At 41.3% G+C, this 15305-nt stretch overlaps 1 protein-coding gene across 3 annotated transcripts in view; it reads right to left on the bottom strand.

Annotated features, from left to right (window-relative positions):
• Positions 1–15305, bottom strand: part of smurf2 (SMAD specific E3 ubiquitin protein ligase 2) — a 214192-nt gene that overhangs the window by 89069 nt on the left and 109818 nt on the right. For all 3 annotated transcript variants that reach the window (XM_080209417.1, XM_080209419.1, XM_080209418.1), the window contains exon 3: positions 13416–13524. In XM_080209417.1, the coding sequence (XP_080065543.1) occupies positions 13416–13524 (109 nt within the window). The remainder of the gene's footprint in view (positions 1–13415; positions 13525–15305) is intronic.

Here is a 15305-nt window from a genome sequence, read left to right as displayed (position 1 = left end):
GCCTTCCTGACCGCCTGCTGCACCTGCAGGCTGGGTTTTTGAGACTCACGCACAAGGACCCCGAGGTCCCTCTGCACCGTCGCCTGCTGCAGTTTTTCGCCATGTAAGTAATAGTCCTTCCTACCATTATTCCTACCAAAGTGGACAACCTCACATTTGCCAACATTAAATTCCATTTGCCAGTTCCTCGCCCATTCGCCCAGCCTATCTAGATCCTTCTGTAGACTCTCCACACCCTCCGCGCAATTTGCCGGTCCACCAATCTTGGTGTCATCAGCAAATTTCGACACCATACACTCGGTTCCCTCCTCCAGATCATCTATATAAATGGTAAATAGCTGAGGCCCCAGCACCGACCCCTGGGGCACTCCACTAGTCACCAACCGCCAATCCGAATAGCACCCATTAACCCCCACTCTCTGTCTCCTATTTGACAACCAATCCTCTATCCACGCTAACACCCTACCCCCAACTCCATGCCCCCTTACCTTCTGCAATAACCTCTTGTGAGGTACCTTGTCAAACGCCTTCTTAAAATCAAGAAAGACCACATCCACCGGCTCTCCTCTATCCACCGCCCTAGACACATCCTCATAGAACTCCAGTAAATTTGTCAGACACGACTTCCCCTTAACAAAACCGTGCTGCGTCTGCTCTATCAAGCAATTCCCCTCAAGACGCCTCGCTATTTCCTCCTTGATGACGGATTCTAACATTTTACCTACAACAGACGTTAAACTAACCGGCCTATAATTCCCTGCCTTTTGCCTGCCACCCTTCTTAAACAACGGCGTAACATAAGCCATTTTCCAATCTTCCGGCACTTCCCCGGAATCCAGTGACGTCTGGAAAATAATCACCAAGGCATCCACTATCACCTCCGCCATTTCTTTCAGAACCCTCGGATGCATTCCATCCGGTCCTGGGGACTTGTCCACAATCAGTCCCTCCAGTCTGTCGAGCACCGCCTCTCTAGTAACAATAATGTCATTCAGACCCTCCACTCCTACCATCTTTCCATTGCTAACACCCGGCAAATTATTCACACCCTCCTCCGTGAAGACCAAAACAAAACAGTTATTCAAGGCCTCAGCCATTTCCCCATCCCCTACCACTAAGTCCCCCCTCTCATCCTCTAAGGGTCCAACGTTCACCCTAGCCAGCCTCTTCCTTTTTATTTTTGTACATTGAGTTTGTGAATAGGACTCCCACTTACCCACTGAAGGAGCAGCGCTCCGAAAGCTAGTGGCTTGTGCTACCAAATAAACCTCTTGAACTTTAACCTGGTGTTGTGAGACTTCTTAGTGTGTTCTTAAAACCATGGGTGTGGAGGCACCTGAAGAAGCACCCAAGATAAAAGGATGGCCATGAATAAAAGTTTATGTGGAGGAAGTGCGTGAGGGATTATAGTAAGTTCAGAGAAGGGGCACCAGCAAGCTAAATAAATGTTGAAATAATTAAAGATAGAAAGTCACAAAGCTGAGAGAAAGGAGGAGGAGAGAAACTCAACAGGGCTCAGGGCAGTAGTGAAAGATGATTTTAAAGGAGATACAATGAAACTGGCGATTTTAGTGCACTTTACAATATCTGATCCATATTTTCCCAAGCTTTTCTATCACTAGAAATCAGATTGTTGCAACCATTTACTGGAATCAGATCCAACCATTGCTCCCTACATTCATTCAGCATGTAATCCAATTAATTATTAAGACAAGAATAATTTAAATTCTTCATGATTCAAATAATGCCCAAATTAGGTTGCGGTATATTCCTTAAGGATATCCCAATACAGCTTGAAGAAGTCTCGCAATACGTATCATAACACAATACAATACATTTGTATTTGCATTGGTTGGGTTTACTTGAAGTCAAAGTAAACATGTTCTTTGAAGTAGAAGTCTTCTTACTCGGAGACAAAGAGCTATGAATGATATTGTTTTAAGTTTTGATTTTAAATACAACATAATTATATTTAAATGCAATACTGTTCCACGGTTAGGACATTGATTTAAATGTGCACAATACTCATGATTAACTAAATTCACTTTATCTTTCACTGGCTAAATGCTGCAGTCTCAAGGGCCAAGCTCTGTTGTCTCTGTGGAGCCTCTTTCCCAAAGGATACTCGAGGGCATTGTCAGACCAAGGGAAATATACAATACTTGTCTCATGGAGGAAAAAAAACTTTAGTATCAGTCTGTGTGATGTGTTCCCTTTGGACACACTCCAGAATGGTAACCATGAATATGTGGAAGTCCTGTTCCTTGTTAAGAGCAAAATACCTTAAAGAACCTGTTAGAATAAATCATAAGGACAAACAAAAACTGGATAGGGCGCCTGGCAAGCTCCTTAGTCCTGGGCTACTTTCAGCACAAGACAGAAACCACTCAAATAAAATTTCTTGAAACATTTTGTAGGTAAAGTAAGACACACACTATGGAAATCAATACAAAGTGCATGTAGGAGGCAGAGAGTGGGGGTCAATGGGTGCTATTCGGATTGGCGGATGGTGACTAGTGGAGTGCCCCAGGGGTCGGTGCTGGGGCCTCAGCTATTTACCATTTATATAGATGATCTGGAGGAGGGAACCGAGCGTATGGTGTCGAAATTTGCTGACGACACCAAGATTGGAGGAAAGGCAAATTGTGCGGAGGGTGTGGAGAGTCTGCAGAAGGATCTAGATAGGCTGGGCGAATGGGCCAGGAAATGGCAAATGGAATTTAATGTTGGCAAGTGCGAGGTGGTCCACTTTGGTAGGAATAATGGTAGGAAGGATTATCACTTACGTGGCGAAAAACTGCAGCAGGCGACGGTGCAGAGGGACCTCAGGGTCCTTGTGCATGAGTCGCAAAAACCCAACTTGCAGGTGCAGCAGGTGATCAGGAAGGCGAATAGGATGCTGGCTTTCATAGCAAGGGGGATTGAATATAAAAGTAGGGAGGTCTTGCTGCGGCTGTATAGGGCATTGGTGAGGCCGCAGCTGGAGTACTGTGTGCAGTTTTGGTCGCCGTACTTATGCAAGGATATTTTGGCCTTGGAGGGAGTGCAGAGGAGGTTTACTAGGCTGATACCGGAGTTGAGGGGGTTGAGCTATGAGGAGAGGCTGAATAAACTAGGCTTGTACTCGTTAGAGTTTAGAAGAATGAGGGGAGATCTCATTGAGACGTATAAGATGATGAATGGGATGGATAGGATAGAGGTGGAGAGACTCTTCCCGCTCAGAAAGGATAGTAGGACTAGGGGGCACAGCCTCAAGATAAAGGGGGGGGCGGTTTAGAACAGAGTTGAGGAGGAACTTCTTCACTCAAAGGGTGGTGAATCTCTGGAATTCTCTGCCCGTTGAAGTGGTGGAGGCTACCTCGCTAAATATTTTTAAGACGCGGGTTGATGGGTTTTTGATAAGAGAGGGGATTAAGGGTTATGGGGAGAGGGCGGGAGTGTGGAACTGAGCCACAACAGATCAGCCATGATCTTATTGAATGGCGGGGCAGGCTCGAAGGGCTAGATGGCCTACTCCTGCTCCTATTTCTTATGTTCTTATTATGTTAGTGCGACTGAGGCTTCAAACTGCTTGTCTTAAACCTGTGATTTAAGACACAGCTGAGTTTTGAACGAAACACTAGCCACAACTGTTACTTAAAAGTGAAATAACCTTTACAGTAAAATTATTTAACTTTTATTTTAGGAGCAAATTCCTTCTATTTTCTCTTGACACCTAAAATCACTGTTAATATGCATGCACCGCAAACAAGAGATTGGGTGCTAATTCAGTGCTGTCTGAGGATATCTGCAGTAGGAAATCAGTGCTCTACAGAGCAGAAACTCAGCATGGGAAATCAAATTCAAAATCCAACCACAGAATGGCACAGATATTCAAAGCGTTACTTTCACCTTCCACAAAATAACCATGAAGGAGCAAGTTTTGCGGTTACTTAATTTGCACTAAGCTTAATGGCCTGACAGCTCAATTAGTACATCTTGTAAGCAGTTGCAGAATTCACAAGAAAGGGCCCAAGTTCAATCTAGGATCCAAATCATCTGAGCATGCCACTCAGTTCAAGGGGCAATTAGGGATGAGCAGCAAATGCTGATTCAGCCAATGATGCTCACATTCCATGAAAGAATAAAGATAAGAAACAGTGCCAAACACAGGAAAAGAAACAAATTTACCTGCCAGAGTTTAAGGCCAGACTTCTGATGCTGGCTGCTTCCTGAAGTCTGCATAGTAGAAAACCAGGCAGGCCTCAGCGCAATGCAAGTTAAACCCAGGCACACCTTTTTACAGCACCAGTTACCGTATTCAGTATTTAAATATCCAAAACTTGTTTAATTGTGCTAATTCCAGCTAGGTTTCACAGATTTTCAGTATTTAAAATTAAATATCCTGTGGTTTTCATTTCTAAATCAAATTCTTTGAATGAACAGGCTGAAACCAAGGGAAAAACCTCATGGTATTTAAGATTGCCTTGAGCTGTCAACCTTTGAAATGCTGTGGATTCTCGAATGCTTTAACATTCCTGCTAATTTACTTAGCAGGTATAAAACCAATGAAAGTATTATGAAAAAATGGGTAAGCACTGGGCAAGCCTAAGACTGAGAGATTCAGGTCAATCATACAGCAATTTGGGCAATCGAAAGTTTAAACTTTCCCAGCAAGTACCAGGGATGTGCTTATATCGGGTCTTCTGCCACGCATGTGTGTGGAGTTTGCACATTCTCTCTATCTGTGTGACTTTTCTCCGGGTGCTCCAGGTTCCTCCCACACTCCAAAGTTGTGCAGGCTAGGTTGAATAGCCATGCTAAATTGCCCCTCAGTGTCAGGGGGACTAGCTAGGGTAAGTGCATGGGGTTACGGGAATAGGGCCTGGGTGGGATTGTGGTCAGTGCATACTCGATGGGCCAAATGGCCTCCTTCAGCAACGTAGGGATTCTATTATCTTTCAGGGTACCTCCAGTCTCCTACTATCAAGCAACAGAAGATCTGGGGCCAAGTTTTATGTCAAGTTAGCTGAGCAGGAGTACGACAAGTACCTTCAGTAACCCGTGTATTAGGGAGGGGAAATCATGCTTTTCATCATAAGCTGACAATCAATGGCACAATGGCAGGATCACCCTTAGTTGTGAAGCATATTACAATAGAACATCCTGATATCAAAGAATCAGAAATTCCCAGGGATACTCACCAACAAACTTTCATGTCAGAGCTAGCTAACGCCAAGACTTCACCAGCATTGAGGAATGATTTAATTCATATATTATGCTATTTGAAGAATTGACTTGAATGTTTTCAAAATAAAAAGTTAACACATTTCAGTACAATTAAAGAAAAAGTCATTCTAAAAGTCAACAGGTATTTTCTTCCCATGCTTGTAATTTTTCTTTGTTCACTTTAACACAGCAGTTTCGTGGTGATGTCTGGCAAAACAGTACTGAAACGACAAGGACATTATTTTCTTTAGGTGGCAGGGAATTTGGCACTTGCTGCAAAGTATTAGTCTTTGGTTTAAAAAGGTACAAAGTTATTCCTTTCACATAGCATGTCCACTTTATCTTGCCTAGATTGCCATGCTAGTGCAGTACTAACTGAGACAATTAACTTTCTACTTTTATTCCATTTGGGGTGGATATATATCCAATCCCTGGCTGCTGCTGTTAATCCTTACTGCAGAAATGTTCTTGCACCTTTTGTAAAAATGTGCATGTTCTTTGTTTGGCATTGAGCTTTCTTACACCATCAAAAGCTTTAACTTTTCCGCAGCCCATAACCCAGAAACAGGGCAGCAGGCATGGAAGGCTGCACTGTCAGAGTGGCCATCCTTCTGTTGTGGTGTCAAGTGAATGTGTCTATCCTGATTGTTGTAATAGGGCATTAAAGATTCCCAGGATTGTTTGAAGATACTGTGGAAGTCTTCACCATCACAGTCATTATGCAGTTTCACTAAAAACTGATTGTCATAAGAACATAAGAAATAGGAGCAGAAGTAGGCCATCTAGCCCTTCGAGCCTGCCCTGCCATTCAATAAGATCATGGCTGATCTGCCGTGGGTCAGTTCCACATTCCCGCCCTCTCCCCATAACCCTTAATCCCCTCTCTTATCAAAAACTGGCACATGGTAATTGTAGTATCTCAAAGAAATTCACCTGCACATGGTCCCCAAGAGATAGGATTGCATTACTACCAATGTGATCCATCTCACCTATTTAAAACTCTAGAATAGATACCCACTGCAAGTGAGCAAACTCTGCTTGTTACGCTGTAGAAAATGCCCTGCAGCTCTTACCAGGGAATTAACATCCCTTGGACTATTCAATCTCTTACAAGGATTCAACTTCCCAATCATGTATTTTTTCAGGAATTCATTAACGAAGCATCAACTGCTTTTGGTTGGGAGCTGCTTCATGTTCCATTACTATAGAGATAGAGATAGATGGGTGGGGGGGGAAGAGGAGGAGGAGACAGGCAGGCAAAGTGGGAGGAGGAGGGTGCAGACAGAGCTCTGACGTAGGGTCAATCTGCCTTAAAATGTTAGCTCTATTCACTCTCTGCAAATGCTGTCAGACCTGCTGAGGTTTTCCACCATTTTCTGTTTTTGTCTCAGATTCCAGCATCCATAATATTTTCCTTTTATTATAGCTAGAGAGAGGAGTAGTTAGGCAGATAAGTAAATAAATAAGCAATGCAGGGAAAGAGGGGTATGGCCTTTTTACATAACAAATGGCAATTACCTGGAAATCACTGCTTGTGAGGGTGGTAGAAGTACAAACAATGATTTCAAAAGGAAATTGGATGGGTACTTGAAGTAAATAACTTGAGGGTGTTACAGAATGAGCCAGAGTTTTCGGCAACATGTCTCTATTTTCACCAATAATCAAGCTCCAAATTCCAAGATATTTTCACTTATTTGATGCTTTATCAACTACACTGAAATCAACACAAACTTCGATTCTAGATCATTCTGTCTTTATGATCCTCTTTTTGCCACCAAAAATGGTTAAAATATTATCAAGAATAAAGTAGTAGTCAATAAGTAGACCCAATAATGCAATCTCAAGAATTTGCAACATTCAAACTCCACATTATCCTCACCATTCACAATATTTCCAAAAGTTATTCTATACAGAAACATAGAAAATTGGAGCAGGAGGAAGCCATTCAGCCCTTTGAGCCTTCTCTGCCATTCATTATTATGGCTAATCATCCAACTCAATAGCCTGATCCCACCTTTTTCCCATTTTGTTTGAACCTCTTTGTCCCAGGGCACATTTAAAGTTGTTCTTCACTTAACTGCTTATCACAATCACGGAGTTGGACACTATCCTGACAGACACTGGGCATTAGGCAGGGTAGATCAGGACAGGACGTCAGTCCATCACGTGACAACCCACCTGATCCGCATGCCTCTGAATTGGAGAGGAAACTGGAGCACCCAGCAAAAACCCACATGTACACAGAGAACATTCAAACTTCACACAGACAGACACCAGAGGCAGGAATTAAACTCTGGAGCTGTGAGGCAGCAGTGCTAACCACTGCATCACCCATACTGTTCTAAGGATTTGCGCCTTCTGGTCACGTCTGAAATATATTGTACAATGAATTCCAGAACATAGCTGCTAATTGTTGCTTATTTTCATGTGAAAATTGCCTTGTTGCTCATCATAGGTAATCATGTGGCTTTTCTTCCTTTGGAAAGAGAGGTTTGACAGACAATTCTAGCACAAGCAGTTTAATTCTGTGATTTTTAAAAATTAAGTTACAAGATGTGGGCATCATTCGCCAGGCCAGCATTTATTGCCCATGGAGTCCCATGGTATAAATACAGCTAATATACTGCCTAAGGAGCCTTGTGAGTTCCAGTGCACCTTGTAGATGGTACACATGACTGTCACTGTTTATTGCTGGAGGGAGCAAGTGTGTGGAAGGAGTGCCAGTCAAATTGGCTGATTTTTCCTGGTTAAATGTTGAATTTGAGTATTGTTGAAGCTGTATCCATCGAGGCACGAGGAGAATATTCCATAACACTCACAACTTGTGCCTTTTAGTTGGTGAACAGGCTTTGGGGAATCAGGTGGTGAGTTACTCGCCGTAGGATTCCAAGCCTTTCACCCGCTCTTTTAGCCACAGTATTTATATGGTTGGTGCAGTTCAGTTTCTATTCCATGGAATCCCCATGATGTTAATAGTGGGTATTCAGCGATAGTAATGCTATTGAATGTCAAGGAGCAACGGACAGATGCTCCCTTATTGGAGATGATCATTGCCTGGTATTTGTATGGCATGAATATTGCTACTCATCAACCCAAGCCTGGATATTATCCAAGTCTTGCCAAATTTGGACATGGACAGTATCTGAGTCATCACAAATGGTGAACATGGTTCACTAATGATTGTACAATCACTTATGGCCTCATTTTGAAAGAAAGGTCATTGAAACAGCTGAAGTTGGTTGGCAATGCTTAACTCCAAAGGACCTGCAAAAATGGTAACAGACTAACCATGGTTTGCCAGAGCCACAATATCCAGGAACCTAAGACTGTTTGGCTTACTTTTAGAAACAGAACATACGTTACTTTGATTTATTCTCTGAACCCCACCTTCCCCCATCCCATGAATTAATACAAACACCCTGAAGAATTGAACTACTATACAACACAATGACCTTCCCAAACCCAACCAGTTTCACATAATATTCTTCTTTAATAAGAAGAGATCTTTCTTACTTAATGTAGCTGTAGCCATGCACAATTATGCAAATTTCTGCACTTACTTCTAAAGAAACATCCCTAAAGAAAAATATGCACAATCTATGTTGATCAGTTAGGAACAGTCTGCAGGGATGTCGCCATAATCTGTTTTAATCTTGAAAGAGCAATCAAATGAGCAAGTTGACTCTTTGCCAGCGAGACACCATCTGTCATCCATGGCATGTAAGCTATTTCCTGTTACACTACATGCATCATAGGTCAGTCACAGTCTGCTTTTAGTTCAAAAACTTTTAGTGTGGCAGACTGCAAATAGAGTTTTTGATGGATTTTGAGGGACACAAACAATACTGTGCATGTTTTCACAAGGCCACACTATGATTCGAAATGTAGGATGTGGTTTTTTTTTTACAAAATTCTCAAAATGATCAAATCCAACAGCTTTACATTACATATTGAAAATAAAGATGTTCTTAAGCCACAAATTCTTAAATCTTGACTACTGCAGTATTTCAACATACATTATGGGTATATTTCATCATTGGTGATTTGATATGTATCAAGGATAAATGCTGCAGAAATACAGGAAAACCATTTGTAAAGTTGGTACTGTCACATTACTAAGTACTCAAATTTGCATACATTTTCCTCCATTTGAGTTTAATGAATTGTAAATATTATATATTAATCCTCAACTGAAGAGATACAACATGTAGTACAAAATGAGGTTACATGCCCTGACAAATTCCTAGCTGTAATCCTGAAAAACTACGTGCACCCCAATGCAAGATATTCCAGTACAGCTGTAACACCGGCATCTGCCTACCAACATAGACAATTGACCAGCTATGCCCTGCTCACAAAAAGGCAGCAAAATCCAATCTGGCCAATTACCAGCCCATCAGTCTGCACTACACTCAACCATCAGCAAATAAACGCAAATCGATGAAATAGGGCCATCAAACAGGACTTATTCACCAATAACCTTGAATCACATTTAGCACCAAGTGGCTATAGTTACTCAAGGTCAATCATCTCAGCCCCAATTCTTCACAACAGATGTTCCTCAGGGCACTATCCTGGGCCTAACCACAGTTAGCTGTTTCAGTAACCTTTTATCCATCAAGAAATCAGGAGTACAAATGTTTAGACCATAAAACCGTAAGACATAGGAGCAAAATTAGGCCACTTGGCCCATCAAGTCTGCTCCACCATTCAATCATGGCTGATATTTTTCTCATCCCCATTCTCCAGCCTTTTCCCCAATAAGACCATAAGACATTTTGCTGATAATTGTACTGTATTCAGTACATTTACAACTTCTCAGATACTAGTTGCATCCTCATGCAACAAGATCTGGTCAACAGGCTAGCACTAACAAGTGCAAGTAACATCTGCACCTTTTATAATGTTGGAGGCAAAGAACAAAGATACAGCACAGGAACAGCCCCTTCGGTCCTCCAAGTCTGTGCTGATGTTCTTTGTTCATGATACTCTAAACTAAAAAAAAATCTGCTCTTACTCAGTGTACCTCATGTACCTAGCCCAATGCCTCTAAAATGTTGCTAATGTGCCTGCTTCCTCTAGCAGCGTGTTCCAGGCACCCACCACTCCATGTGAAAAACTTCCCCCACACATGTCCCTTAAACTCTCCCCTTCTCACTTTGAACTTGTAATTGACACTTCCAGGCTGTTCAATAGCCTCTGACTGTCCACCTCTACGCCTCTCAATTTTGTAGACCTCTATCAGGTCTGTGCTCAGATTCCGTTTTTCCAGTGAAAACAATCCTAGTTTATTCAACTTCTCCTTATAGCCAAAATTCTTGAGACGAGGCAACATCCTGGTGAACCTTCCTTGCGCTCTCTGCAAAGCTTCAATGTCCTTCCAGTAGTGTGGTGACCAGAACTACACGCAATACCCCAAATGCAATCTAACCAAGGTTTTATATAGCTGCAATATGACTTCCCAACTCTGGTACTCAATGCCCCACCTGATGAAGGAAAGCAAGCCATATGTTTTCTTAATCACCTTGGCCACCTGTGTTGCTGCTTTTAGGGAACTGTGGACCTGTGTGTCCACATTCCTCTGTATGTTAATGTTCCCAAAGCTTCTGCCATTTACAGCATAATTCACATCTAAATTTGATCCTGAAAAATGCATCACCTCACATTTGTTTGAATTAAACTCCATCTGCCATTTCTGTGCCCAAATCTTCAATCTATATCCTGTTGCATTCTCTGACAATCCCCAGCATTATCAGCAACTAAATGAATCATCTGCAAACTTACAAATCAGACCTCTACATTTTCCTCCAGATAATTTATATGAACTACAAACAGAGGTCCCAGCACTGATCCCTGTGGAACCCCACTGGCTACAGGTCTCCATTTTGAAAAACACCCACTGCTACTATCTCTTCAATAACCAAGTCTTCTATAACTAAGTCAGTTTTGTTTCCATCTAGCCAGCCCACCCGAATCCCATGTGATTTTACTTTTCCTACCAGTCTGCCAAGTGGGACCTTGTCAAGTGCCTTATTAAAAGCCAAACAATCTACATCCACAGCCCTTCCCTCATCATTGATCTTTGTAATCTTCTTCAAAAAACACAATCAAGTTGGTGAGGCATTAACTCCCCTGTACAAAACCATGTGTCTGTCACCATCTAATCCATTTTCTTCCAAATGTGCATTTATCCTCTCCTTCAATATCTTCTCCAAAAGCTTCCCCACCACTGACATCAGGCGCACCGGCCTATAATTTGCTGAATTATACACTGGCTGTTCTCCAGTCCTCTGGAGCCTCGCCTGTGGTCAAAGATGATGTGAAGATATCTGTTAATGTCCCAGCTATTTCTTCCTTTGCCTGCCATAGTAATCTGGAATAGATTCCATCTGGCCCCGGGGCCTTGTCTACCTTAATGCTGTTGAGGACATTCAACACTTTCTCCTTTAATATACTGACATTCTTCAATGATCATACACCTATCTCTGACATCAACATCAATTATGTCCTTCTCCTTGGTAAATACCGATACAAAGTACTCATTAAGGATTACACCCACTTCCTGTGGCTTCATGCATAACTTCCTTCCATTGTCAAACGGGTCTACTGTTTCTCTTGCTACCCACTTGCTCCTAATATATGCATAAAAAGCCTTGGGATTCTCCTTGATCCTGTTTGCTAAAGATATTTTATGACCATCAGGCTGCCCCTCAGCCTCTGGCTTCCCAGTGAAAACAATCCGAGTTTATTCAATCACTACTCGTACCCAAAATCCTCCAGACTAGGCAACACCGTGGTAAACTTCTTTGCATCCTCTCCAAAGCATCCACATCCTTCTCGTAGTATGGCAACAGAATTGCACACAATATTCCAAATGTGGCTGAACTAAAGTTTTATACAGCTGTAACATAACTTGCCAACTTTAATACTCGACACCCCAGTCGATTAAAGCAAGCATGCTGTATGCCTTCTTGAATACCATTAGCACCTGTGTTGCCGCTTTCAGGGATCTATGCACCCAGATCACTGTGTGTCAATGCTCCTAAGGGTTCTCCCATTTACTGTACAATTCACACCTGAAATTTGATATTCCAAAATGCATCACTTTGCATTTGTACAGATTAAACACCAGCTGCCATTTCTCTGCCCAAACTTATAATCTATATTGTGCTGTAGCCTTTGACAATCCTCGTCACTGTCTGCAACACTGCCAATTTTTGCCTCATCCGCAAATTTACTAACCATTTCTATACTTTCCATTACTACATTTCCTCCAAATCATACAAACAACAAAGGTTCCAGCCTTGATCCCTGTGGAACACAGGGCAAGTTTTTCACAGAGGGTGGTGAATGCCTGGAATGTGCTACTGGCACTGGGGGTGGAAGCAGATTCTATAACAACGTTCAAGAGACAGCTGGATAGATATCTGAATAGGCAGGGATGAGAGGGAAAGGGACCATGTAGGGGGAAAAAAATATTAGAGGCATCTGTGTTGGCACAGATGTGGTGGGCAGAAATGCCTATTCCCGTGCTGTACTGTTCTCCTTTGTTAAACCATTAGTTATTAATCTCCATTCTGAAAAGCACGCTTTCTCTGTCTTCTATGATCCAAGCCAGTTCTGTGGTCAGCATACTCCAGATCCAATGACACTTGACCTTTTGTACCAGCCTGTCACAAAGAACCTTGTCAAATGCCTTACTAAATGTCTATGTAGACACCACTTAGTGCCTTTCCTTCGTTAATCATTCTTGCCACCTCAAACATTCAAACAAAATAACCACGATTATTATAGGTGTAAATAATAATTCTCAATGCTCAAACTGATATTCAGCCTTTTTCAAGATCCTCTGGGGCTGCTTATAAAGCTTAATTTCTTTCAGGACATGAACCCTCAGGTAAGCACACACTAACAGCACTGGTTGTACTCTCACCACATGGCAATTTATGAAGACAGTTCATCACCATTTTCTCAAGTGTAATTAGGGGTGCGATAAGTGTTTTGTCAAAGCACACGATGACTGCGTAGCCACCATGAAAATTAAAAAAAAAGGGAGACAAAAATCAAACTTCTTAGCCTGCAATAACCTGTGAAACCTTACTTTCATGAAAAAACTTTTTCCCACTGTTTCTAAACATTTGACCTGGCTGCATGATATTGTACTTTTCACTGCAGTAATAATCATTGAAATTTAATCAAATACTCACAGATCATAATGCTGATTCCACTTTGGATCTAGGGTATTCTTTACTGTGTCCGTAGAATGGCACTGCCCTGACCCATCTACTACCACCTTTGCAAAAGGATCAGGGAGTCCTAAAGGGAAACAAAAACAATGGGACATCTTGTTCAGTTATAATGCTATCTTTATTTTCTGCCTGAAAAGGATTACTATAAAAGATACACTTGCATTTATTCTTAGAATGTTAAACACAAATGATATTTTAACAATACTGTATACAAATCACACAATTCTTTACAAAGGTATTTTCAAAGAAAACATCTTCCCTCACCCTCATTTCCAAAAGGCAGTGGTTATTGCTGCAATAATACCAAGTCAGAATACTACTACTAATGTTACTGATTAAAACTTTCAGTTTTAAAGTTAGCTCTGTAACTAAAATGGTTGAGCTTATCAATTCATTCAGCGCACACACACACACAGTAGAGCACCACTGGCAAAGGTCTGGTAACTACTTCAGTTGGGTAGCAAAGTCCATCAAGTAGAAATCTCAGTAAAACATGATACTATTAGTGTGCATTCATTACCTAACAAAATGCACAAGGAAACCACAGCAGGGCCAGAACAAGGGGAGCAATAATGATGATGGGATAAAGAGCAAGTTCAAAAGACAAACATGAGAGGATATCTACATACTACATTTGACTTCAAAGTTTTATAATCCTGCTAAACTTTGACCTCCCCATGCCCTTCATCCTTGAAGCATCCACTTGCAAGAGTTAGTACTGTTAGGTCAGTCGTTTCACTTCTAAGATGGGATTCAGTCATTTTTTTCAGAAACAATGAAAGGACCTTATTTGAAACAATTAATGTTATAAATATTGAAGCAATAGTCAGCGTTTTTAAACCAGTGCATTATGAGAGACAGCATGTAACTAGATGCTGTTACTGTTCCAAATTATTTATTCTTCATGAAAACCATTAGGAAGAACTGGAGATATGTAATGACAAGATTAAAAAAGTAAATGAACAATCTGCGGGACCAAAGCAAAGAGACAGTAAGAACTATCTCAAAAATAGTTTTTGAAACATATATAACAATTGCCCTTTTCTATGAAGTAATACTGTACTAGGATCATAGCATTTGGGCCACATTTTTGCTGTAGTTTTAATAGTACATTGTTCCAAGAGGTATAACAAAGTGAGGTATAACTCACTTTCTCCAACAGCAAATAGGGAAGTACTTCTTAGAATACTCTGGATATATTTAATTACAAAATTGAAGTAAATTATGTCAATTAGTAAAGAGAAGCCAAGGAGAAAGTGTCATAGTAATTTAAGAAATAAAAATTAATGTCAGAAAATGTTGAGGATACTTAGGAATGCATTGGCCAGAATATTTTACAATAACTCACATCACTGACATAGGAAGTTAAAGTCACACCCAACCCTGCATTACTAATCCTTTAGGAAGAAGTTTCCTCCAACTCAAATCTCCAAAAAATTGCTATTTTGTAAGCATTGGAAGCAGCTTTCCTTCTTGTAAGATGATTTGCATCATGGTCAATTGTGTTAAGCATTACCTAATGTGACTCAGACGCCCCATTTCTGGCATTGAAGTCCCTATGTCATTTGCTGCAGAGAAAGACAGTGGGTTGAGAAGATGCACAATTCTCTGGCCTCTGTTTTCTTTGGATCCTCTTCTTGCCCAGGGCTACTCACACAGCAAGTAAGTGCCATGCTTTTCCATTCCAACTACATTTCAGCCAAGGGAGACTGCTACCTCTTGGACAAAATCACATATGCTTTTCACCTCAGTTGCTTTATTTTTCTCCATTTGAAATCCTAAGGTCTCCTTTAATTAAATCAAACTGCAAAACATGCTTGTCCTTTAATATCGAAAGTTCAACATGAT

The sequence above is a fragment of the Carcharhinus amblyrhynchos genome, chromosome 21, assembly GCF_965287045.1.
Source record: "Carcharhinus amblyrhynchos chromosome 21, sCarAmb.v2.hapA, whole genome shotgun sequence".
Classification (NCBI taxonomy): Eukaryota; Metazoa; Chordata; class Chondrichthyes; order Carcharhiniformes; family Carcharhinidae; genus Carcharhinus; species Carcharhinus amblyrhynchos.
Note: the sequence above shows the minus strand (reverse complement) of the source record. Positions and strands in the feature narration are given on the sequence as shown.